The following is a 27,602-nucleotide window of genomic DNA, read 5'->3' as shown; positions in this document are numbered from 1 at the left end:
AGACTCTCAGTTTGCCTCACTTTGCATCTGCTACTCTGCCTAGTTTCAATTCTATGGAACAAGATACTCTCTTGTCTTCTCCCCCATCTGTTTTCCTGCTTCCTTTCATATGTTGTCTTTCCCCCATCACATTGTCAGCTCCTTGAGGGAAGGGATCGGCTGTCTTTTTATTAAATGTATCCCCAGAGCTTAGCACAGTGCCTGGCACACAGTAGGTGCTTAATAAATGTTGTTTGAATGGATAGTGGGTACTTAATTCAAGCTTGATGACTGATTGCAAGGCAACAGAATTTAAAGGAACTTAAGTTACACAACTGTAACCAAAATCTTTCAAAGGAAATTCATCCAAGCAGAGTGGCAGTAAAACTGTTTCCCATTTGCTGGGTGAATGGACTGGATAACAGTGCTATTAGCCACCCAGTGTGTGGCAGCTATGACTCAAAGGACAAGTATGAAGTGTGAATAGCCTACTCTAAGAATTCATTTTTGAAAGGTTACTTTTCAAGCACTGAAAAAACTAAGTCCCTGCTCTAGTTTCAGAGTCAAGCCTGGGGTGATGAACAAGACACAAATTAAATGCAGCTGCCATGGTCACACTTTACTCCCAAGAATACAGGACTGCCTCGGGAACCTGGGGTTCTAGAGATAACAGTTCCAAAATCATGGCTTAGTGGTCTCATTGTTGTCTAGGAGGCCAATATCAACTCTGTCACTGGCTCACTGAATAACCTTTAAAAATTCAAGGTAGAGTCAGAGGATTTGAGTTCAAATACCACCTTTGACATTTAATGAACTATATAGGCTTGGATGGGAAGCAGCCTGATGTAGAAGACAGAGAGCCAGGCTCAGAGCCCAGAAGATCTGGGTTTGTCAACCAAACAATCAATAAACATTTATTAAGTACCTACCATGGGCCAGGCACTGTGCATCAGGAATACAGAAAGAGGCCAAAAGACAGTCCCAGCCCTCAAGGAGCTTACACTGTAATGGGGGAGACAGCATGCAAACAAATATATACAAACAGGGACAGCTAGGTAGCGCAGTGGATAGAGCTATGGTCTTGGAGTCAGGAGGACCTGAATTCAAATTTGACCTCAGACACTTGACACTTACTAGCTGTGTGACTGGGCAAGTCACTTAACCCCAAATGCCTCACCCAAAAAAAGCAAAACAAAACAAAAACAAATATATACAAACAAGCTATGTTGCGGGACAAATGGGAAATAATTAACAGAGGGAAGGCACTAGAATTAAGAGAGGTTGAGAAAGTCTAACCTCCAGCACATATTGGCTGTGTTACCATGGAGAAGTCACTTAGACTCTCAGTGTTCCAGACAAATCTGTAAGTCTATAAGGTACTGACTAGTTCCTGACCTAGATCAATGAAAGGAGTCCTACACCAATAATTTCTCATACCAACAAACTTGAAGGTCCAGAACTCCACCAAAAAAAATTTGGTTGGGCAAATCACTTAATTATTACAAGTCTGCTTCCCCCATCAGTAATATGGGAATGTCAATACTTGCCCTGAGAAGTAGAGTAGTGGAATCAGGTAGACCTGGGTTCTAAAATTGCTTCTGAGCTATATTGTCTGCATGACAAGGGGCAAGTCTTTTAACCTTTCAGTGCCCTGGTCAGCTCTCTAAGACTTTAAGTTACAGACATATTGCCCACTAGTGGAGAGAGTGTCCATAAGAATTCCTTATACTGCTGAAATCGGTTCTGGACCTGTCCCCATCCCCCAATCCTTGCTACCAAAAATTATCCTTTATGCCATATAGATTATTTGTAAACATGTAATTTCTATAGAAATAAATTATCATTACTATTATTTGTACCTCTGTCTCTTGAAACAAACATTAAGACTTCTTGCCTTTTCCTAACACAAAGTGATAGGATAGGAATATCTTCGTTCCAGTGAGTCAACTGACTTATTATTGCTATCTTTTGTTTTGACATTACCTACAACTCTCAGTAAATTTATCACTCCATGCTCAGAGAACTATTCCTTATAATAAAGAATTTTGAAAAGAGGAAAAAAAGTTTAGTAAAAACCAACCAACCTAAGTAACCAAGCCTAACGTTATCTGTAATGTTCCACACTCATAGACCCTTCTACCTCTCCAAAGATGAGAAGGAGATATACTCTTTTCCTCTTCTTTGGGACTAAGCTTGGTCATTATAACTTTACCATAATCAGTTTTAATTATTTTGTGTGACTGTTCATTCCATTTATGTTATTGTAGTCTTTGTGAATATTATTTTCCAGATTCTATTTAGTTCACTTTGCATCAGTTCCTATAAGTCTTCCCATGCTTTTCTGTATTCATTATATTCATCATTTCATACAGAAAAGTAATATTTTATTACAGTTATAGACTATAACTTATTTAGCTGTACCCCAAAAGATGGGACTCTACTTTGTTTCCAGTTATTTGCTACTACAAAAAGTATCACTATAAATATTTTGTGTGTATGAGACCTTTCTTTTTGTCACTCATCTCCTTGGGGTATATATCTAGCAATGGCATCAAAGTCATTTTTAGTCAATTTCTTAGCATAATTCCATATTGCCTTTTTTTTAAGGCAGTTGGGGTTAAGTGACTTGTCCAGGGTCACACAGCTAGTAAGTGTCAAGTGTTTGGTCTGAGGCCAAATTTGAACTCTGGTCCTGCTGACTTCAGAGCCGGTGCTCTATCCACTGTGCTGCCTAACTGCCTCTCCAAATTGCTTTATAGACTAGCTGGACCCCTGCACAGCTCCAACAACAGTGCACCTACTTTTCTACAATCTCTCAGCATTGACTCTTTCCATCTTTTGTCATCTTTGCCAATTTATGGGTGTGTAATAGCCATTTTTTTAAACAAACTAAGAAAGAGAGAATAACACCCCATGCGGCAAATTCAGAGTTAGGAAGACCTGAGTTCAGTTCTCAACTCTGACCTACACTGGCAGAATGATTCTGGGCAAGTCACCCAACCTCTCAGTGCCTCAAGGCAATTCTCTAGGACTCCACATTGCAGAAATATTGGCAATCTGCGCTGTTAAAGGGAATTTCCTAAACCACTGAAATCGTCTGTCTAGGGGTAGCTAGGTGGTACAGTGAATAGAACCCTGGCCCTGGAGTCAGGAGGATCCAAGTTCAAATCCAGCCTCAGACACTTACTTGCTGTGTAACTCTGGGCAAGTTACTTAACCCTGATTACCTTTAAAAAAAAAAAAAGAGGGAAGGAGGACCAAAATAAATGTGACCAGTAATTTTCTGTTCAGTTTCTATCCAATTATAAGGACCACTGTCACTTTAAATCTCATTAACTGGAACAGTTTCCAATAGAAACCAATTAGTTGCTAAGTACTGAAGAGAGAAATCAGGTTAACAAGTCTGATCTTTGACTTCTGGAGGCCCAGAGGAAGGTGGGGTTAGACGGCTTCCTGCCAGGGGTGAAGAGAGATGGCCAAGCTCTCCTCCTCAGGCAGAGAGTAAGAGCAGAAAGGGGGCAAAGTACTGCAGAGAGACAGAAGTAGGACATGTTGAATGCTTCAGAAAGTGGAGCAACGAATGCTGTCTGTATGCTACCTTCTTAGAGGATCAGAGATGAGCTCATGAAAGACCCCAGATTAAAAAAGAATTGGGTTGTAAACATTGCTCAGAAGGAAAATAAACCCTGGGGACACAGTGAGGAGAGTGCTAGAATGGAAGTCAAGTCCTGGGGTGAAGCATCACATCCCTCACTTACCACTTCTCTGAATGTGAACGTAACTTCCTCGAGCCTCAGTTTCCCTATCTGTAAAATGGAGGTTTTACTTCTACATCTTCTGCACAAGATTGCTGTTAGAAAAAGGCTTTTTAAAAGGTTATTGAAATCTGTTTCTACATCACCTACATTTCCAAACATTTTCCTCCCCTCTCCCAGAAAGCCAGACAATTGAAAGTGAATCCTGTTGAATCTTCAGTGACCGTTGGCCCCAATTCTTTGCAGAGATGGAGGAGGGTGACCATAGGCGTGGAACCCTGTGTACACATCAGACTTTTTTGCTATGTTGGTTAGTTTTGCTGAACTTCTTTTTTCCCTTCTCTTTTAAAATTCTTTATTATAAAGGAAGGGATGGAGGAAGGATACAGTGGGTGAAAGAGGGTGATATGAAAACAAAAGATATCAGTAAAAACCAATTTTTTTAACAAAACAATCACAAAATAAAACAAAGTTCTCATTTGTTTCCATGTAGAAACTATGGTGGGAAGGTTTCGATTTCTCTGACTCCTGTACTCATTGTTCAACTGCAAATGGTCTCTCCAAAGTTACAGGTGATTTCTTAATTGCTAAATACAATGGCTGACCTCTTCTCAGAGTTCATCTTTTCTTGCCTTCTCCAAAGGATTTGATACTACTGACTGCCTTCTCCCAGATACTCTCTTCTCTCTGGTTTTTGTGAAATCAACTGAAAATGCTTCTTAATTAACTTTTAGTTCAAGGGTAGAAATCCTGATGTCCTCACATTTCAAAATGATTATGAGAACTAATGATGTTCTCCTGGCTTCTGACCATACATAGTCAATCCACTGAATTGATTAAGAGAGATAAAGGGCCGAACTCTGTAGCATCTGGGAATCCTTCCACCTTGGCTCCAGCAGGAATGAGTAGAATCAGAGTCATAATTAGGAATTTTTTGTACCTGGAGTAAGGGGAAGTGGAGAAGAGAGAAGGAACAGTTCACCTATCTGGTCTAAAGTCAGGAAGAAAGAGCATCCCAAGATGAGACCCTTATCACTAAAGGTGGAGGCAGGCAGAGAAGAGCCTATCAGGGTCCAGCCTTTGGGGATAGGGAATAAGCATACCTAGGGCAGGGGTGGGAACCTGCGGCCTTGAAGCCCCATGTGGCCCTCTAGGCCCTCAAGTGCAGCCCTTTGACTGAATCCAGACTTCACAGAACAAATCCTCTTAATAAAAGGATTTGTTCTGTAAAACTTGGACTCAGTCAGAAGGTAGCACCCAAGGACCTAGAAGGCCACAGGTGGCCTCTAGGCTGCAGATTCCCCACCCCTGCCCTAGGGCAATGCCATCCATGGATACAAAGTCTAGGTCTCTCTGCCCAAGTTACAGCCCTGGAGGAAAGGAAAGGCAGGTAGCAAAAATGAAAGCAGATGCAAACATTTGCAGCAGTGCTCAATACCTTTTCTGCTTCTTTGTTGGTGAGAATTTGTGGGTAAAAACGGTTTAACTGGAGGATAATTTTGTCAACTTGCTGTTCACTTAATCGACCATGGCTTGTAAGAAAAGGTGCGTCTTGGACCAGTCGGTCACAGTAAGTCTGATCTGAAAAACAAAAACAAATGCACATCTTTATACATGCTTGTCACAAGCTGGAAAAACTTGTTTTGAAATGAGCCAAGTTCACCTATTATGAAAGCCAACTGCCAATTCAAAGTATTTGATAATTCCAAGTTTCCTGAATCTCATTCTCATATTCAGTTCAGAGGATTAGTCTTACAGGCCTCTGGTCCCCAGGTGAATAACTGGTTTTGGGACAGGAATTCAATGTAAAGAGCAATTATTAGCACCTGCTCTGTGCACTAAACTAGGAAGATACAAAAATAAATATTTCCTACCTTTAAGAAGCTTCCAGTCTAATGGTGTTGCACCACTGGAATGCATAAGCAAATAGCCACAACACAAAATTCAGGGAGGCACTGTGTCCCATGTGAGGGCAAATTGGAGAAGAATCATGTCCAGCTGGGACAGGGAATGGGGGAGAGAGAAACAGGGCTTGAGGGGGTGGCTTTTTAGCAGGATTTGGAAGGATTTCAACAGCAAAATAAGAAGAGGACATTCTGGGTACGTAGGGCCTAGCATGAGCAAAAAGATACAGAGGCAGGAAAGCTTGTCTGGGGGATACAGAGTCGTCTCATTTGGCTGGGGCACAAAATATGCAGGAATAACAGATGGAACTACGCCTGGGAAGGTAGGGAGCCACAAAATTGTAGAGGGCTTTGAATGTCAAGCTGAGCAGTTTGGACTTCATCCTAGAGGCAATGAAGAATCACTGAAGAGTTTTTAAGCAATGAAGTGACAAGATGAAAATGAGGCAGCCAGGCTGCGTAGTGGTTGACTCCAGTTGAAATCCAGATTCAGATGCTCACTGGTTGTGTGACCCCGGGGCCTTCTTCAGTCTTAGTTTCCTTATTTACAAATGGGGATAAGAATAGCAGCACCTGCTTCACGGGGCTGTTGCGAGGATCAACTAAGTTTACCCACATAAAGTGCTTTGCAAAACCTCAAGAGGCACTATATTAAATTAGCTATTAAAATGTTAGCTATTAAATGTCAGTTATTAAATTAGCTATTAAAATGGTGTTTTAAAACATGCTCATGACAGCTAGATGGCCAGGAAATGACAGGTTATCTAAATTGGGACAGGATTAAAGTGGGAAGAGACTTTATCCTCTAGACAAAAGAGATCCATTGAATGTCTTTGAGCAGAAGAGGGTTATGATATTAGGAACTGATTGATTGGTTTTACATTTCAATATACCATATACTGAGGCAGAAAAAGTGATTCAGCCAAACTGAGTTTATAGCAAACATGAAGATGGTTTTAGCTCTTATAATGACAAACTACAAGGTTATACTGGGATGTATTTATCGAGCTAAAGGAATGAAGACACAACTGACCATCATCTCTGTGCTTTCTGTCCAGGCCATAACAAAATGATTTCGTATACAGTTCTGTGGGCTACATTTTCTTGTCACAAATGGTTTGTCCTTGGCCCAGAACTACTAATAGCAGCTAATTACTGTGGTTTTCTCATTGGCAGAGTGTTTTTTCTCTGGAGACCATGAAGAATATTCATTTCCTCATATTCAATTCTGATACAATTTGGAGTGAGTTGTCATTTCCTGGCTTTTGATAAGATGATTTCTGTTAAATTCTAGGCCTGACTCTGCCATTAACTCATGGCATGACTTTAGGCAAGCCTTGTCTTCTCTCTGAGCCTCAACTTGCCCATCTGTAAAATGTGAGTGTTAGAATAACTTCAGGGGGCTAATGATGAAGAATCATTTCCTAATAGAGATGCAATGGATTAACAAACTGAATGAGACACACCTTTTTGGACATGGCCAATAGAAGAATTTGTGTTGTTTGCTTATTTGTTAAAAGGGTTTTGTTTTTCTTTGACAGACTGGTTGGAGAGGCGGGAGAAAAAAAATAAATGCTTAATTATTGAAAAAATAAAGAGGGGGTTAAACTAGATGATGTCTAAAGCCTCATCCAGCTCCTCCATTCCATGGTCTTTGATTCCAAATAACCATCTGTTACCATTTTGCTGAAGTTCCTCATACTGAGCTCGCAATCCATGGCATCAGCTAAACCAGCCAGATACCAATAGTTTCCCAAGCCCCGAAGTGCTACTGCTTTCAAAAGGAGCACTTAACTGGGCTCCCAAGTCAATATCTTTGATCTGAGCATGCCATTCCATGGGGTTTTTCAATACTGAAGCATCAATTATTTACCAAATGAGCTAGCCCTGTATTGCATCAGGGACATGCATCATGCCAAAATTTCATCTCAATTTATTTCTGATTCCCAGAAAAAAAGATCCCAGGAAGGTGCCCCCGAGGAGCCTCACAATACACTTGGATGCCTGCCACCACTCAGGCAATCAATGTGTCTGGGTTCCTCCTTCAGAACAGTTAACTATGTTTGGCCTAACCTGTCCTTGCTGTCCTCTTTTACAGAAGCTGAGGTAAAAGGAGTAGAAAGTTTAGACATCTGAACCGTAGCCCTGACTCTGCTGCTAGCCATCCCCTCCCCCCACCCTGCCTCATTCTCCTCATCTGTATGATGAGAGGATTGGACTAGCTGAACTCCTAAGGTTCCTGCCAGTTCTAACATCCTATGATTCTGAAACCTGACTGTAAAATGAGGAAAAAGGAGTTTGGAGTTCACTTGGCTAATTAACATATGCAATATTACATGAGCCCATTTCCCAGAACCTCCAGAAAAGCTTCAGATAGTTCATCTTGAAGGCCCCTTCCAGCTCTGATTTTCTGTACCCTAGGTTCCCTTCCCATCTCTGCCGCTGGCATGTTCTATAATATCCCAGGTAGTTTTTCGTTACCAAGTCCTGGGCACTTCCCTTTGAGACTTCTCTTTCCAAGGTACTAGTCTTAAATTGCCTATAAAGCTGTAGCCTAAAGAGATCAAGTGGAATCCTGCTACCCCACATGCTGCAGGGGAAGACACAAACTTTATAAACCATGATGGCCTTTAAATTCAGGACTAAGGTCTATAACGTTATGTATACCCTTTGACCCAGCAATACCACTACTAGGTCTGTAGCCCAAAAAGATTTAAAAAAAAAAAAAGGAAAAGGACCTATATGTACAAAAATATTTACAGCAGCTCTTTTTGTGGTGGCAAAGAATTGGCAATTGAGGGGATGCCCATCAACTGGGGAATGGCTGAACAAGTTGTGGTATATGAATGTAATGGGATACTATTGTGCTACAAGAAATGACAAGCAGGCTGATTTCAGAAAAACCTGAAAAGACTTATACGAGCTGATGCAAAGTGAAGAACATTGCACACAGTAAGAGCAATATTGTACAATGATCAACTATGAATAACTTGGCTATTCTCAGCAATACAAAGATCCAAGACAATTTTGAAAGACATATGATGAAAAATACTATCTATCTCCAGAGAAAGAACTGATGGAATCTGAATGCAGATGAAAACATACTGGGGGGTTTTTTAACTTTATTTTTCTTGGCTTGGGGGCTTTTTGGTGTGTTTTGTTTTGGGTTTTTTTAATTTTTTGGTCCATGTTTTCTTTTACAACATGACTAATATGGAAATATGTTTTGCATGACTGCACATATACAACCTTTATCAAATTTTTTGCCTTCTCAATGAGGGGAGAGGGTAAGGAAAGTGGGAGACTTTGGAACCCAAAATGTAAAAAAAAAAAAGGTTAAAATTGTTTTTACATGTAATTGGGCAAAATAAAAAATTATTTTCTTTAAAAAAATTCAGAACCAAGAGATATAAATTGTCAGTCCTGAATCTTAGCTCTGTCACTAAGGATTCTTCCTCTACCCAAAAGAACAAAATGGTTTTTAAGCTGAGGCACAATCTTTTCACACAGTGTTAGTTTTATTGAAACAAGGCTAGAATAAATAGACCAAATAGGCCAGTGAGCCCCATTCAGAGTTGATGATAAATGGTGTGGAAAAGACAGATAACAGAATGGGTTGAAGATTAGATAACCTCAGTGAAATCAGGTTCAAAAAAAGGGACTGATGAGTCTTTAGAGTTACTATAAACCAAGGTGTGCTGGCTATGGAAAAATGTCACTCTCACCTCAGTGCTTTGCAACCTTAAAGCACTATATAAATCTCAGTTATTATGATTATTATCAACAATGTGGTGTCATAGAAAGCACTCTGGACTGATAGTAAGATGATTTGGGGTCTAGTCTCAGCTTAGCCACTTCCTAGATTCCTGACCCTGAGCAAACCCTTTTCCTTTTAAACAGTAAACATGGTAAGGCATAGTGGGCAGAGAATAGGACAGAGAGTCAAGAAGACTTGGGTTTGAATCTTTTCTCAGAAATTTACTAACTGTGCAATTTTGGGAAAAATCACTTAATCTCTCTGAGCCTCAACTTCATGATAATATTAATAATAATAACTAGTATTGACGTAGCAGGGGGGCAGCTAGGTGGTACAGTGGTTAGAATGTCAGGACTAGAGGAGTCAGGAAGACCTGGCTTCACATCCAGCCTCAAATACTTACTGGTTATGTGACCCTGGCAAGTCACTTAATCCTGTTTGCCTCAGCTTCCTCATATGTAAAATGAGTTAGAGAAGGAAATGGCAAAGCACTCCAGTATCTTTGCCAAGAAAACCCAAAATGGGGTCATGAAGAGTCAGACATGAGTAAAAATGGCTGAACAGCAACAAAATTGACGTAGCACTTTAGAATTTGCAAAGTGCTTTACAAATACGATCTCATTTCATCCTCACAACAACCCTAGGAGGTAGGTGATATTATTATTCCTATTTTACAGATGAGGAAAACTGGGGCACATAGAGATTAAGTTACTTGCCTAGGGTCACATAGCTAGTAAGTGTCTGAGGCTAGTCTGAAGTTAGCAAGTGTGTCCGAGGCCAAATTTGAACTCCAGTCTTCCTGACTCCCAGTGTAGTGCTTTAACCACTGAACCATCAAGCTTCCTCATTAGTAAAATGATGGGGTTGGATTTGATGACCTCTATGGTTCCTTCTGACTATAAGCCAGTAATTCTATGATTCATTTCAGGGTCTCAATTTAACCATCTTAGAACAGGGAGTATGAATGACTAGAATAGATGATCTCTAAAGTGCCCTCCAGTTCTTGTATTTCACTTGTTAATTATATTTTCAGAATAAAGGAAACTCAGGTTTTTGGTGCTATGCTGAAAGAGGTGTGGATTCTACCATGTTAAGAGCCCATCAAAGGGGGTAAGGAGGGGTAATGGGTCCCTTAGGAGCAAGGTGAAAGAAGTGGGTGAGGGGGAAGAGCCAGGAAAAGACTCATTGCTGTTTTTCTTGGAGGACTAGAATTCACACTTGCCTTACTAATCACCTTCCTGCTCTTCCCTTTCAGAATGGTAGCATTCTGGATAAATCTTATCTATTTTACTTTTTGCTCTGCTATTGCTGCTGCTGAGGCTGCTGCTGTTCAAACCAAACCTCCAAAGGCCATGCCTAGGAAGAGTTAAGCCACCCAATTATGAAATCCCCCATCCTCCTTTTGGGCAGCTTGAATCATTAGGAAGGTCTCCTTATATTGAGCTAAAATCTTCATCTCTACAACTTCTACCCACTGCTCCCTGTTCTGCCCTCTGGGGCCAAGGTCTGATTCTCTTCTAGGAGACAGGTCTTAAAATTCTAAAAGAGAATTCACATTCTTCTCTTCTTGTACCTAAACATTCCAAATTCTTTAATTGATCTCTAAACAACATTGTTTCATGAAGTTCAGCCACTCTCTCTAGGGAGGTTATAAATAATAATAAAGAACCATGTTCATTTGCCTTTGGGTTCCACTATATAGCTTTTAAACTAAATTGTATTTTTTCAATTAACAAGTATTTATTTTCCCTCCCTCCCATCTACCACTACTGAAGGAAAAAAAAAGGAAACAAAATCCTTGTAAGAAATATGGAGAGTCAAGCTAAACAACTCTCCAAATTGGCCACGCCCAAAGATATGTGTCTCTTTCTGCATATTTACTCATTGCCTCTCTGAGGTTTTAATACATGGTTTCAATACATCCATCTATACACCCTGAATTGAGAGAGACTGTGCTGTGGTAGAAAGTACAATGAACTGAAAGTAGAAGACCAGAGTTCTAGTTCCAGGTCTGCCACTGACTCTTCACGTGATTTTGTTCAAGTCTTTTCTCTTTAGGAGCTTCAGTGTTCTCTATTGTAAAATAATGGCATTGGATTATGTGGTCTCTACAGTCCTTTCCAATAATAAAGTTCCATAATTCTCTGATAGTGGCTGTTATCTTCTTTATAGACTACAGACCCACTTCCAAAATAACACTCTGAACTGTAGCACTTGAAGGAAGGATGCATTACACCTACTTCTCCACATTTTTTTGTCCAGATACAACTGGAAACAGATACATACATCTGGGAGGTGCTGGCTGGGGCTAGAGGCATGGCTCTGGCCATAAAATAGAGCAAAGCTAACAGACCCATGTGAACTTGATCATGTGATCTAACCTGAGAAAAGAGCCCTCAATTTGAAGTTAAAAGATTGTTCAAATCCCAGCTCTTATTACTCCCCATATGATTGTGGGCAAGTTTCTTAACTTCTTTACAACAAATTTTCTTCATCTGCGAAATAAGAGGAAGGGGACTAGGTGATCTTTAAAGTCCCTATCAGCTCTAAATCCTATGATCCTTTGAATCATCAAGCCTAGACCAAGTGGGTCTATAGTCTATAAACACTTATTGACTTCACTGAGTGCCCTGCCACTCAATACCACTGAATGAATGGCCAGGTTTCAGACTCCATCTCATTTTTTGCATACTTGATTAATCAATTAATCTCTTTTATGGGGAGAAACAATTGGCTACTAGGAACAGTTAAACGTGCACCCTTCTCACAGAAAGGTTATGGGAAGGCATGAAAATTTAGGTTAAGTCAACAGGCATATGACCTAGATTTTCTGCCAAGCTCTGAGACCAAGTTACCTGGTATACACATTAGTGTGGCTTTGGAATGGAAAGAATCACACCCTACCCCATCTAAACATCTCCATCACTCTGGCTGGCCTCCAGAACATACCTGGGAACTTTTCTTTCTTTTTTTTAAAGTTTCTTTTTTTTTAATTCAGAACTTAAAAAACAAATAAGGTGAGCATTTTCATATACAAAGTAAAACAAGAAAAGAGAATAATACATGAAGTTGTAAATCTCTATTACTTGCAACTTGTTTTTCCCTTTAGGTATATAATAAATTCAACATGTAACTTTCAAAGCTGTTGTGCTAGTCTGTGTTTCCTTCTGTTTTGTTCTGTACATTAAAAAATACTTCAGTTATCCTCTTTTTGCTTTTGGTAACCCTATTGCCAGGCCATCTCTCCCTTCTACCTCTACTCCTCCTGCCCCATTGAAAAATAAAAATAAAAGCAAAACTCTTGTAACAAACATGCAGTCAGGGCAGCTAGGTGGCACAGTGGATAGAGCACTGGCCCTGGATTCAGGAGGACCTGAGTTCAAATCCAGCCTCAGACACATAACACTTACTAGTTGTGTGACCCTGGGAAAGTCACTTAACCCCAAGTTGCCTAGCCCCCCCCAAAAAAAAGAAAGATAAGAAAAGAAAAAAAACCCAAATATGCATAGTCAGGCAAAATATCCTCATATTGCCATATCCATAAATTTATGCCTTGGTTAGTCTTGCTTGGTCATTGTACTGATCAGAGCTCTGAAATACTTCCAGGTTATCTGTATTTAAAATGTTGTTGTTGTTGTATACATTGTTCTCATGGTTCTGCTCCTTTCATCCTTCATCAAGTCATACAATCTTCCAAGGTTTCTCTAAAGCCGTTTCTTTTGTCATCCCTTACAACATGGTAGTGTTCCAATACATTCATACACCAGAATTTGTTCTGCCATTGCCTGTGTGATGCGCATCCCCTTAGTTTTTCAGTTCTTTAATACAACAGAAAGAGCTGTTAAAATATTTTTGTATACTTGGGTCCTTTTTTATCTTTAATTGTCTTAGTGTAGAAACCTAGTAAAAACTATAGCTTTTTGATAAGGACTACTCCAGGAAGAAGAAAGGTGGCAGCCATAACCAGCTGCCCAAATGTAGAGGAAGCAGCAACAGGAGTAGTTTTAGATGTATAAGAAATACGAGAGGTGGACATATAATCAGCATCCAACAGTAACTTCTTTGCATTTGGTTACATTTATGCCACGCAGAATGAGTGGAGAAAAACTGTTGAACCAGTGGACTGTGGGACAGAGCCCGACAAATGTGCTTTGCATACAGTTGCCAACCTCAATATCTAATGTGTCTAATGAATGTTTTAGTTTTCAAGAAATGAAAAACAAAAGGCAAATTAAAAACGAACAACAGGCAAGGTATCCCCAAAGCGCATAAGTTCTGGACTCTAGAAAGAGACACAAATTAGGGTCACGAAGAATGAATAAATAGGCTAGGGGTAATCTGGGGCAAGGAGGAATCCTAGTGCCCTCTCCAGTCAAGAGCCTGCAGGGCATGCAGCTGGAACAAGTTGTATGTGTGTGTGTGTAAATAACAGGTGTGGCATTGCTGAGCCCTCAGATAGATGCCCATCTGCCTGCCCTTTGCTTTCCTATTTGGGGCTCTTGTTTTTCTCCTAAGGTATCATAATGGTAAAAACATGAACATGAATGAATAGAAAACGTGACAGGCATGAGAGTATAATTCCAAGTGAGAATACACTAAAACAAATTAGCAAGTCATAAGATCGCAGACCTCAGAGACTATCTAGTCCAGCCCCCCATTTTATAGATGAGGAAACTGAGGCTGAGAGAGGTTAAGTGACTTACTCAAGATGACACAGGAAGCATCAGAGGTGGGATATAAACCCAGGTCCTCTGATTCCAAAGTCAGTCCTTGTACCCTGCTGCCTGCCACAATGAAATTGCTAGGTGTCATTCAGGATTTGTCAAGCCCAATGGTGGGGCTCCTTCACCCAGAACTAAGCCTGTTATTTGATTGGAGCCTCCAAGGACACTGGTACCAGTTCACCAAAGGGAGTGATTCTCTATCTTCTGGCTGTTTAAGAATATCCTATGAAGAGTTCGGAATCAGTTCAGCCACATTAGCTCTCATCCCGCTGAAAGGTGGCCCAGACTGCCTGATGGGACTGCTCACTGTTTTGGAGGAGAGTTCTTCAATGATTAGTTCTGCTAGAAGAAGTGCTCCCCCCACCTCCCCTTCCCCACCTCCGTTACCCTGAAATCCAGCTTTGTTGTCTGTTTTTATTCCTTGGGGGATCTTGTGTTCCAGATTCATGATTTTTTTTTTGCTTCTGTCCTATTTCTGTGCTCTGAATGTTGTTAGAAGCTTCAAGGAGAAGCTAAGAGAAGTGATTCTCTCCAGGTTTAGCCCCAAATTCTATAGGGATTTGTCCTATGTGAGTATGCAGAGGAGGCAGTCCTTAAAAGAGGCTATTTCTTCATGTTAATCCACTCCTTCCAAAAATCCACTACAGAAGAGAGGTTGGTGGTAATTTACACAAATGTTACCTCAATATTTGTGCCTCCAGTTACTTTGTATTTACTTTTCTATATTTTGTATTTACTTATACCCGTACAAGTTGTTTTCCCCTCTTTGAGGACAGGCACTGTTTCAGCTCAGTGCCTGGCACACAGCTTAACAAGTACTTTTTGATTACTTTTTGATTGGCTATAGTCTTGTTTTCCACAATCCTTTGGTCTCTCTCCTTTCCATTTCAATATCCACATAGCTGCCAAATTGATATTCCTGAAACACAGGTCTTACCATGTCACCCCTCAGCTTAAGAAGCTGCGGTGGCTCCCCATTGCCCGTAGGGTAAAATATAAATTCCTCTCTTTGGGATTGAAAGCCACTTATAACCCAGGCAAATTACATATTATTTCCTTTCACAAACTCTGCATTCCAATCAATTGGCCTATGTGCTTTTTCTCCTATACAACAGTGGTGTCAAACTCAAACGAAAACAGATTCCTGCAGGCCATATATTGATTTAGAAAAGCCCAAATTGACATTATCTATGTTGTATTGTATTTTTATTTATTTTGTTAAACATTTCCCAGATACATTTTCATAGGTTTTTTTCTTCTCAGTTACATTTTCATCTGGTTCCTCTGCTACAGTATTCTATAGGCTGTCTCCATACCTTTACACAGGCTGGGCTCTCATCCTTGGAAAGCTCTTTCATCCCCACCTCTTAGAACCCCTCCCAGGCTCAGCTTAAGTACCACCTCCTTCAAGAGACCTTTCCTGATTTCCCCAGTTGTTTGTTGTTTCCTCTTCCCACCCCCATTAAAAATTACTTTGTATTTATTTTGTATCTATTCCACATTTACTTATCTGTAAACACGGGTATATCCCTTTAATAGAATGTAAGCTCTTTGAGGGCAGGAATATCTCACTTTTTTATTTGTATCCCCAGTTCCTGGAGCACAATACCTAGAACTATAGACTTTTGTTGCACTCTTTACTCCTAAATATGCTGCTGAATGTTATTTTAGTAACCTATGTTATTTAAGATGCCACAGGAAATCTTGACCAACGAAAACCTGGGTTCTAATCCCAGTTCTACCACTGTATGGTCTCAATCAAGTCATTTTACATTTCTGAAGTCCAGTACTTTCATCTGTGAAATGGAAATGCACTACTGAACTCACAGGGTTGTTGTAAGGATGAAATGAGACAAAACACATAAAGAGCTCTGTAAACCCTAATGCACTATGTAAAGGCTGGCTCTTAATAATGATGATATTAACTCTTAACAATTAACACATCAATAACATCCACGTTGCTCATTAATACAAACAAGAACCATATTAATAATTAACATACAACAATAACATTAATAGTTTCGATAATGGTCATATTAATATTTATGAGCTACCTATCAATTGGGGAATGATTGAACAAGTTCTGGTGTATGAATGTGATGGAATACTATTGTAGAATACGATGATGAAAGGATTTTTTCAGAGAAAACTGGGAAGACTTGGATGAACTTTAGTGACCAGAACCAAAAGAAGAGTATGCTGCATACTTGTAAAAACTAGCAATGTTGAAAGACTTGAGAATTCTGATCAATACAATGACTGTTGGAAATTCCAGAGGGCTGATGAGAAGCTTGCTACTCACTTCCTGAAAAAGAAATGATGGTGCAGAATGAGACATATGTATGTATGTGTGTGTGTCTATATATACATACATATATACACATATACAAATATGTATGTATGTGTGTATATGTATACACACACATACATACATACATACATATATATATATATATGTATGTATGTATGTATTTAAGCCATGGCCAATGTGAGAAATTATTTTTCACTTGACTATGCATATTTATTACCAGGGTTTTGTTTTGGGTTTTTTTTTTGTGGTAGGAGGAGAGAAAATGGATCTTTGTTGATTGTAAAAAAAAATTAAATTTAAAAAAGGGACAGAAATAAATTATCTTAGTTAATTTTTTCTGGACCTATGATTTTTGTCATGTGTGGAACTCTGTTGAGGAAACACCCTCTAACAATGTAGATCTCTGTTTTGCAACATATTGTCTCAATGAACTGCCTGGGCCCCAAGAGTTTAAGTGATTTGCCCAGGATCACATAATGACTAAATTTGTCTGAAGTGGTACTTGAATCTAGGTCTTCCTGAGTTAGAAGCTGGCATTCTATCCACTGAGGTATGCTAACTCTAAAATTATTATTAACAGTGAGATAACTGGGTTGATCTATATGACCTCTAAGATCCCTTCCAGCTCAGATATTTTATGAGACTTTGAAATAATCAGGTACAAACTCAGGGCAAGGATAGTTTGTGGCCACTCCAGTAAATGCATTTGGTTTGAAATAATTCAAACCATTCAAAATTTCCTCTGGGTTCCAACGCAAGGACCCCCAAACCATTTCCCAGATTATAGGCTTTGCTTGTTAGGAGCTGGAGAAGAGAAGAGGCCCTGCATATGGCAGGCACTGTGTGGAGGGCAACAGCAATAGAGAAGGAGGGAAGAGTGTTGGGCAATACCCTAAAATACTGGTTTTGAGGATGACCTCGTTCAAATGGAAAGACAGGAACACTAAAGCATCTTAAAACCATTCTTAGGCTGACTATCACAAGCTAAAGTCTACTATCAGAGAACTCAGATGTAGAATCCTAGAATTTCAAAGCTGGAAGGCAGCCCAGAGTTTCATGTAGTACAGCCCTTAACTGAGCAGGAAACTTCCCTAAAAATATCACAGATAAGGGGCTACTCAGGTCCTGCTTGCACACCTCCAGGAACGGAGAACTCACAACCTTATCAGGTAGCCCACTCTACTTTTAGACAGATCTAGATGTTTTGAGAGGTAGCATGGTATAATGGGTGGCACAGTAGAGTGTCAGATGTAGAGTCAGGAAGACATGAGTTCAAATCCGGCCTCAGACACTCACTAGCTGTGTGACCCTGTGCAAGTCGCTTAACCCTGTTTACCTCCATTCCTCATCTGTAAAATGAGCTGGAGAAGGAAATGGCAAACCACTCCGGTATTTTTGCCAAGAAAACCCCAAATAGGGTCATGGAGAGTTGCACATGATTGAACAACAAATAGTATGATGGAAGAAAACCCAGTCTTGAAGCCAAGAAGATCTGGGTTCAGGTTTGGCTTCTGCCATGTGCTGGGTATGGGTGTGACTCTGGGCAATTTGCCTCTTGTGTCAGTGCTCTGGGCAACTCTGGGACTGTAAGTTGCAGAGAAGGTGCTGACTTGCAGTGGTAGAAGAGGTTTCCTCCCCCTGGGAGTTCACTATACCAATGAAATCACTATCTCTTATTTCAAAATGTTTTGTTCTTGAATAAATGAAAATGCATTTATTAATCACTGACTACATATTATAAGCTACATGATCTTGAGCCTAAATCGGCCTCCCTGTGATTCTCTTTTGGTCCTAGTTCTGCCACATGTTGCCCAATGAAACGAGTTAAAATGTCTTTCACATAGTAGCTCTTCAAATACTTGAAGACAGGGCTCGAGTCACCCATGTCTTCTCTTCTCTTCTCCACGCTGAACATCTCCACTTCCTTCAACATATGTGGAATGGTCTCTAGTCTTCTTCTGGTCTTCCTCCTCTGGCTTGTCACAGGCCAACTGCATACAGTAGCAGGTGTTCTAGCATGAGAAACGTGAGACCTGAGCATGTGACGCCTGGTTCCTGATTGAACAAGTAGCACACGGGACAGGAGCAAAATCCTATGTAAAAACAGACCAGCCATCCAATGAGTCAACATTTTTCTTCCAGGCTCATTCTAAATGGCCAGCTTTGCTGAAGCTCATTGGAGGTCTGCCCTTCCACCTAGGCAGATGGGATCAGGAACACAAGGTATCCAACCTGCCCTTCCAGACTTATTTCACCCTATCCTCTTCATACACCCTGCACTACAGCCAAACTGGATTGCTACTACCAATATGCAACGTAGCGGTGTGAAGAGGGTGCTACACAGGTATCCTTTTCACATTGCCAGGGTTAGGGGTGTGGCACCCTTGTGATCTGGAAAATCCATGTAAAAAATTTTGGCACCCCCTTTGTACCAGAAAAGATGGCTGAATTTTTTTCTTTTTCTTTTATAGGGTATTTGTAGTACCTTATTGTACAATTTGGGTTGATATTATACAATACTATACATATATTTTGTACATTTCTGAATTTCAGAACATTTTCTGTGTCATTTGCTGACCTCCACATGTCAGCTGTGGCTTCTGCAAAACTCCCCCACATTTCTTATTTAATTTCTTATGCTGACCCCAATATATTGAAACTGTGTGATAGGGAAAGTGGTGATGTGGAAAGGATAACTGTGCTTGAATATATGAGAGAACCAGGTTCAAATCCCACTTCTGACACTTACTAGCTATGGGAATATGAACAAGTTACTTAACCTCAGTTTCTGTATCTGTAAAATGGGAAATAACAGCACCTGTAATATTTACCTCATGGGGTTATTGTGAGGATCAAATGAAATAATGTTACTAGTCTTAAAGCTCTATATAAAGTCAATTGTTACTGTTGTTATTTTGCTTATTTCCTTATCTTATTCTTCGCCCTCTGTGTCACTGTGCATTTGGACAGGCAGGCGATCTCACACGCCTGGAACATGTCCCTGTCTCATCGGCTGAAATCCAGATTTTCCTTGAAGCATTTGCTCAAGGGCCATCATTTCCATAAGGCCTTCTCTGATTCCCCCAAATGAAAATGATCTCTCCTTAAATGTCTTATTGTGTTTCACCTGATAACTCACGGAATTGAAAGAACGACTAGTTCAAACCATACCAGACAGGGAATCCCTGTTATTATGCCTGCCACAAACGCAGAATTGCTCTCTAGCTGTACTTCCCTCCTCTGGTGCCTGTAAAATTGGTCATTGGAATTGAAGGGAAAGACTTCACTTTTAATCCTACTAAAGGTTACCTAACTTAGATCCCACCTCACATTCTAGCCTGTAGAGATTGTGTGGGCTTCTGACTCTTTCATTAGACATGTTGAAGCTATTTCTCCAAGTTTTATGTCACTGGCAAATCTGATAAGCAAACTACTTACGCCTTTATCTAAGTCATAGATTTTAAAAAAATGTTGCACAAGACCAAGCCCACATCCTTGGAGCATTCCATTGGAGGCCCCTCTCCAAGTTGACACCCTGTATTATTAGTTGGTGTTTATATAGCACCTTAAGGTTTGCAAAATCTTCTATGTCCTATTAGTTGGTGTTTATATAGCACCTTAAGGTTTGCAAAATCTTCTATGTCCATTATCTCATCTTCGCCTAACAGCAATCCTGTCAGATTGGTACTACCTGCATTATTATCCCCATTTTACAGATGAGGAACTGAGTTTCAAAGAAGTTGCTTGTCCATAGTCACACGATTATTAAGTATCAGAGGTGTGATTTGAACATGTGTCAGGCTCATTCTGGATCCTCCCTCAGCATTGAAGATGACCTGGGAGATTCATCCTCCCCAGAGGCTTCTCACCCTGAATATTCATCTACCAAGCTGGTCCCATCCCAGTTCCTTCATTTTGGGAAGGGGCTCAGACCTGCCAACTTTTCTTCTCTTCCTGGTTGTGCTTCTGCCTTTTTGGACTTCAGTATTATCCCTTAATGTTCCCCTCCCCCAGCTTCATTTTGTGTTATCTTTCCTCATTAGAGTGTAAACTCCTTGAGGGCAGGCACTGTCTTTTGTTTCTTTGTATCCCCAGTGCCCACCACAGAACCTAAGTACTTGCTTGCCATTACTCTATCCACTACACCAATGCACCTGGCCAATTTGGAATCCACCTCTCTGTATTATTATCTAAACCACATCTCTCCAGATTTATCAGAACTAGGTACAGTCGCTAGACTGCTGGAAGTTAGGAAGACTTGGGTTCAAATCCAGTCCCAGATACCGTGAGACCTTGGATAACTTACTTCATTTATCTGCCTCAGCTTCCTCATCCACAAAATGGGGATAATCATAGCCCCTACCTCCCAGGATTGTTGTGATGATAAAATAACATTTGTAAAGTGCTTTGCAAACCTTAAAGCTCCATATAAATAATAGCTGTTATTCTTTTTTATTACATTGTATCATACTCTTCAGATACATGTTGCAGTTCTGTTTGTCTTTGTCTTCCTGAGACAGCACAAGGTTACACACATGGTTAGTACTTAACCATAGTTGTTGAATGGAATGTCAGAGCTGAAAGAGTACTGACAGGCTTTCTGGGCTCATAAGAAGCCTGTACTTCAATGTACCACCCCAGTAGAACAATATGGAAAGGTAGTGCTGGAAGGAACCTTGGAGATCAAGCCTTCACTTTACAGGTGAGCAAACTGCTGGCAAAGGGACCGTTGAGGGGTCCTGGCCATCGTCCTAGAGTGAGTTAGTGACTAGCACCGAGGCCTCACACTCTTGCCAGTACAAATGGGAGGGGAGAGAACAAGTTGAGGAACATATATGCTTTTGGGAGGGATGAGGGAAGGGGAAGAAACCTGATACACCTAACATAATGTGCATCTTTTAAAGTATTTTTTCCTTGAATGTCATTAATATAGAAGATGCCAACTGAGGGCCTAGCTAGCCTTCTTCCCTTTGGGTGTCAGTCAAGAACAGCTGGCTCAGGCATCTATGGAGGCAGCCATCAAGTTCTGGCTACAGGAATCCCAAACCTGATGCCTCAGCAGGAAAGGCAATCCAGTTGTTAACTCTATCTTTACTCCTACAATACTTAAGAAAAATTTAAGAAAGGATCCCATATACCATTAGTTGCAGGGCTCGACTAAAAAAAAACCAACCACAAAAAGCAACTAATATTGTTTAGCTTTGTTAACCTAGTATAATGAGAATGAGTGCTTTCTTTTGAGTTGGGAAGGCTGGGTTTAAATACCACCTTGAGCAAATCAATTAACACCTCAGAGCCTCAGTTTCATCAGTAAACTATAGGTAATAATGCTTGCCTCACCTACCCTGACAAGGTTGGGGTGAGTTGTTATTATTAATAATATTACTAGTACATGAAAGCATTTCCTTTGCTGGGCTCTAGTTCATGAGCAGGTTCATGAACTTAAATAACTCTTAGATACAACCACTGGTCTACAGAAGCATTGCAGTGAAAGTCTCTCCAAGACGGCTAACAGAAACGATGATAATAGCTGAGTTGGACCTGGCATGCACCAACTCACTCTTATCTAAATTCAACAACACTCCTGGGTATTTGCTGCATGCTGTCTTAAACATGCTTTGACAACTGGAATAGCAGAGCCTGGAAGTCACCTGGTTTTCTCTGTCTTTGTAATCTGATTCCCCCAGTCAATAACGTTGGTGGGGGGAGGGGAGGAGGTGGAGTTTCAGCACTACAAACTGCATATGACTCCTGCAAGCTGTAATCACCATGCTTGAGCCTGAGCAAGCACTTCTTGTCCACTGTTTTTTTTTTCCACTCTGTACTTCATCCCCACCATCCCAGGATAGAAAGACAGAAACCATGGTGGTTAGCCAGTGTAACAATGAATAGAGATCTGCCCTCTGGAGAAGGGTGGAGTCCTTGCAGAGAGTTTCAGGAGATGGTCCCCATCTTCCCCTGGAAGTCCCAGTCCCAACCACAAGCAGTATAAAGATTGCTCCAGCCAACATTCTCCTTATCAGTTGAATGTCATCACTCAAAGCAAAAGATTTTACGTCTGTCTCAGGACTGTTGCGTTATTTTATTTTATTTTTTTTTATTCCAGAAGCTGTACTTAAAAAATGGCCAAGGTTGGGGCTGGAGAAAGAGGTTTTAAAAACCAAAGACCTGGGTTTGAATCCCAACTCTCCCATTTAATGGCCTTATGATTTTCAGCAATTCATTTCACTTTTTCTGAGGCTGTCTGCTCCTCATTAAGATGAGGATAGTAATATTACACTGTCCCACCTCCAGACTACTGAGTTAGGTAGAAGTGCCAAGGGGAAGGGAAAGAACCACCCCAAGATTTCAAGCCTGGGTGATTGGGAGAAGGGTGATGCCACCTGTGATTCCATGAAGATAGCATGGTATAGTAGACATAACACTGGATTTGGAGTTAGAGGACCTGTGCTTAAATCTCAATTCTATCTAACTTTGGACAAAGACACAGTCTCTAGGTTTCAGTTTCCTTATCTATAAAATGTTAGGGTTGGATCAGGTGAGCTCTTAACCTGGAGTCCATGGGTAGATTTCAGGGGGTCCATGAATTTGGATAGGAAAATAAATCCTTACTTTTAATATTATAATTGATTTCCTTTGTAATCCTAGATATTTAATTTATGCTCTTAAAAACATTATTCTTAGGAGTTCAGAGACTTTACCAGACTCCCAAAGGGGTCCATGGTGTACACACACACACACACACACACACACACACACACACACACACACATACACACCCAAGAAACCCTGCTGTAGATCTCAGATCAAGGGAGATTACGTATGTAAAAAACCTTTGAGCTCTATTTCAAGAAGCACAATAGATATATACATTTGCATGCACTGCCTCCCCCATATCAGTTTTACACTTACTATACTCTAATAACTCTCCCAAAACTTTTCAGTCAACAAGTTTCTTCCCAGAAGAATGGAAAAGTCAGCTTTCTGTTGCTTGAGGCCAGAGTTATTGAATTTCTAAGCATACACTTTGAGGCCAGAAAAAGCAAGGCTGATTATCCCCTCTAGGTGAGAGACAGAAGTCCAGCAGTTTACTCTACTAGACGCATATCCTCAGGAAGAGAAGGTGGAAGTCACTTGTTTGACAACTGAAAGCCATTGATATTCACAAATGTTTACTTTAAGTAACAGCCAAGGGGAAAACCCTGACGGCTGCAGTGAGTCAGACCCAATTCTCCTTTTCCGGATACAGTTGTCTGTTCCTGTTGGCAGAAGGATTCTCAAGAAAACCCGAGGCCAGTACCAAGGATGCACTCGGGCTCTGTGCCTAGCCCAAGCTCGATTGACCAAAACGAAAACTCCAAGCCGGCCCCGGCCACTGAAAACATCTCTCAGGTCACTGGGGGCTGCTGGCGTGCGACGGCCACCTCTAGACAGAGCACATTGATCCTGTCTCGGGGACTGTGCAGGGTGAGGGGAGGTGGTTGTACGCTCAGTCTCATTCCATTGACTGCCCCCTCCCCTCCCAGAACTGGCGCTCACCGCCCCCTCCTCCCCACCGCCACAGCCACCCAGCCTCCTCCGGGGGCCCGGATCGGACACAGACAAACCTCGCACGCACAGCCAAGCGTGCGCGCCGCTGCGGGATACTAGGACTACGGCCCCTTCCCTTTCCTTTCTCCCTGGCCCGATCCCCAGGCCCTAGGGGCTCTGCCAGGGCCGGCCAAGGACCCCCTGGCCCGGGCCCAGCCCCTGCCTGTGCTCCCCTGTCCTCAGCGGGAGCGCTGAGTCCAAGAAGGCTGCACTGACCTGACATGGTGACGGTGACCGCAGCGGCAGCGGCTCAGGAGCCGGACAGGGCCGGCCCCGCAGACTTTCCTGTGTCCCGGCCCGGGCTTCCCAGTATGGGCAGGGTGGGGCCGGGCTGGGGCAGCGGGATCCCCGCCCCCGACTCCGCCCCCGCCTCCCCGGCTCCCGCCCCAGCTGGCCTCGGATTACCGCGGTCGACCCAGCCCTCCAGGGATCTTGCTCTCCACGCTTCTCCCCCTCCCCAGGACCCTGCCCTACCCTCTGTTACCCCTCTTCGAGATACTGCCCTCAGATCTTCAGCCCGGCCCTCTTCTCCATCCAATCCCCAATCCCCCAATTTAGGTACTCGGCCTCCAACCCTTCCCAGACAAGCATCAGCCGGCCTACTTGAACCCTCCTCCTTTTCCAGCCTTTCTCTGTCCGGCCACGCCAGGTCCCCTCTACCGGTCTACAGCCTTTCTCATCTTACTGCACTTCCAGCTTCCCCTCCACCCCATTCTCTCTCTTTGCCCATCCAAACCCCAGCTCCCGAATCGACATTACCAGCTTGCCAAAGCGGAAAGATTCAAACACACTCCACAGCACCTATGTCTCATCCCTAGGAGAGAAATCAGACCGTGGCCTACTCATTGGCGTCTTAGACTTAGATTTCAGCTCAGAAGGACGTCTAAGTAAGAACTTTCCATAACTGGAGCTGTCCAACCAATTAATAGGCTACCTTGCAAGGTAATGTCAGAATGTAAGAGATGGAAGGGACCTCAAAAGCCATCAAGTCAAGTCTCTCAATGTTACAAAGATGGAAACTGAGGCCTACAGAGCCCAAGTGTGCTAAAAGCCACATAGATGGAAGTATTGAAGATGGTATTGGAACCCAGGTCCAGTGATCTTTCTACTACCCAACAGTCTTTTTTTTTTTTTATCAGGAATTCTGTGCTTTGGAGTCCTGTGACAGGCAGAAGGCTGGAACTCTGTCAACCCTTCTAGTTTTAGGATTAACAGGTTTGCTAAGCAGGGATCATTTAATTCCTCCTTCCTGATCCCAACTCTAGCACCCCATCTGGGTAGAGTGGAGACCCAGAGGTCTTGCCTTCAGAAGAAGAGACAGGCCCTCCTGAGTAAGGGTGCCCAGGGTGAATGTGGCTACTTGGGAAGTTAGCTCAAAATGGGGAAGCTAAATAAGGCAAAATAAGTAAAAGATTATACACGAGTCAGTTTTTCCAAACCAGCCTATATGCAGCCACACCCAAGAGATGCCCAACCCTGGCCTTGGCCAGGAGCCATGAATGCTCTGAACACACCCACTTCATGTAACATGTTCATAAATAAAAAGTATTACAGGGAACACCAAATAATGAAAGATTAACCTTTTAAGATAAAAGGAAGCAATAACTCCCTTCCATAAGCAGCTATCTGGGGAACACAAGATTATGTTAACCCTCTTCCAACATTTCCCACAAAATCAACCTCTTCAAGACCACAGAGAACCACAGGCATTTTTATTTACTTATTTTTTTTTTTTTGGTGAGGCAATCAGGGTTAGGTGACTTGCTGGGGTCATACAGGTAAGTGAGTATCATGTGTCTGAGGCTGGATTTAAACTCAGGTCCTCCTGACTCGAGGGCCAGTGCTCTATCCATTGTACCACCTAGTTGCCTCCTATGGCTATAGAGAAGGAAGGTACTTTAAAGATCATCTAGCCCTGTCCTGTCTTTATATAAAGGAGGAAATTGAAGTGACTCAGGGATGTGTCCAAAGTCATACAGATTTTCAGGGGAGAGCCAAGATTAGAACCTGAGTTTCCAGACTTCTAGCTCTGAGCTGGGTCCACTATGTTACCCTGGTGTTGAAAGGTTCCTATGCCTCCTGAGAATATAACCTTGCAGACACATTAGAGCTAGAAAAACCTTAAAGATCTTCCGGTCTTCATAGATGAAAAAACTGAGGCCCAGAATGGTAACGGTATTTGCTCAAGATCAGGGACACAACCATTTATTAGAACCCAACAACAAATTGTGGTATATGATTGTGATGGAATGCTACTGTGCTATAAGAAATGATGAGCTCATTGATCTTAGAAAGGCATGGAAAGACTTCCATAACATGATGAAGGGTGAAGTGAGCACAGCCAAGAGAATACTCTAGAATGACTTTGAGCAACTAAGTAATTTTAACTATTATAAATAGACAAATTAAAAATAAAGGACGTATGAAGTGAGACACTATCTGCATCCAGAAAAAGAACTGATAAATAGATGTGTAGAATAACTTTACATGTATATACCTATTTGTGTCTAATGGTAGTCATCTGTAGAGTGGGGCAGGGAAGGAAGAAAAAAAGGGAAAAAAATTACATGATAACTTGTATATTTGGAGGGAATAGCAAGTTACGTAGGATAGATCTGCAGTTTCATGTGCAAACATCTCTTGTATTGCACTGTGTTATGGAAATGCTTGTTTTGTTCCCTGAATTTAAAATAAAATAAATTAAAAAAGAAAAAGACCCTCTGCCCAGAATTCTTTGCCCCCATGTCACATGGCCTTGCTCCAAAGAGGATGACATGGAACTGGAAAAAAAACAGGATCATAGGATTTAAAGTTGGAAGTGACCTTAGAGATCTTCTAGTTCACCCTCTTCATTTTATAGATGAAGAAACTGAGGCCCACCGGGAGGAAGTGATTTGTCCAAGGTCATAAAAATGGAAGTAGCAAAGCTGGAATATAGGCCTAGGTCCTGTGGCTCCAAATGCAGTACTTTTTCCACTCTATTGCTAGAAGCAGAGCATGGCCCAATAGGCACACTGAGGAGCTTGTAAATAAAGCTGAGGGCATCATTGGCGGTCATTATTGGAGTATTAAATGGTGCATTCATAAAAGGGTCCAGAGAATGAGCTTCCTCACCTTACTTTGCCACACAAGTTCAGGTCTGGGTGGATGGAGGCACCAGCATTCTCACCAAATTATGCCATGTTAGGTCAGATAGTGACATTGTGTTTCCACCCATGGGCTGGTATGTGGGTCAGGGGGGTCAGGGGTGGAGTCTGGAGTCCTAACAGAAAAAGATAGGCTGTTGGAGGTGTAAGGGAAGCCTTAGTGACCATCTAATTCGGCCTTTTTATCGTACAAAGGAGGAAAGTGAGAAGAGAAGGGATTTGCCAAGGTCTTGTAGCAGAGCAAGGATTAGGACAGTAGGAAGAACAAAGGCTGAGGAATCAGATGTGGATTCAAGGCCTCCCTTCTCTGTGACCTTTTGCAAGTTTCTCAGCCTGTCTCCTCACCTGCATATTAAGGGGGTTGGATTAGATGGACTCTCAGGATCCAGGATCCTGGTATTCTAATCCTACGCCCAGTTGTAACAGATGCCGGGGT

The 27,602-nt window shown here is 41.6% G+C and overlaps 1 protein-coding gene across 4 annotated transcripts in view; it reads right to left on the bottom strand.

Annotated features, from left to right (window-relative positions):
* Positions 1–24,352, bottom strand: part of CARD19 (caspase recruitment domain family member 19) — a 39,253-nt gene extending 14,901 nt beyond the window's left edge. For 2 of the 4 annotated variants that reach the window (XM_020999064.2, XM_020999063.2), the window contains exons 1-2: positions 24,237–24,351; positions 5,173–5,315 (exon numbers count right to left, since the gene is read on the bottom strand). In XM_020999064.2, the coding sequence (XP_020854723.1) occupies positions 5,173–5,315; positions 24,237–24,243 (150 nt within the window). In that variant the 5' untranslated portion in view covers positions 24,244–24,351. Of the gene's footprint in view, positions 1–5,172; positions 5,316–24,236 lie in introns of all 4 variants that reach the window. The other 2 variants (XM_020999062.2, XM_020999065.2) reach the window with 2 other exon arrangements.
* Between the last annotated feature and the right edge of the window lie 3,250 nt (positions 24,353–27,602).

This window comes from Phascolarctos cinereus, unplaced genomic scaffold (genome assembly GCF_003287225.1).
Source record: "Phascolarctos cinereus isolate Bilbo 61053 unplaced genomic scaffold, phaCin_HiC Scaffold_4;HRSCAF=312, whole genome shotgun sequence".
NCBI lineage: Eukaryota > Metazoa > Chordata > Mammalia > Diprotodontia > Phascolarctidae > Phascolarctos > Phascolarctos cinereus.
Note: the sequence above shows the minus strand (reverse complement) of the source record. Positions and strands in the feature narration are given on the sequence as shown.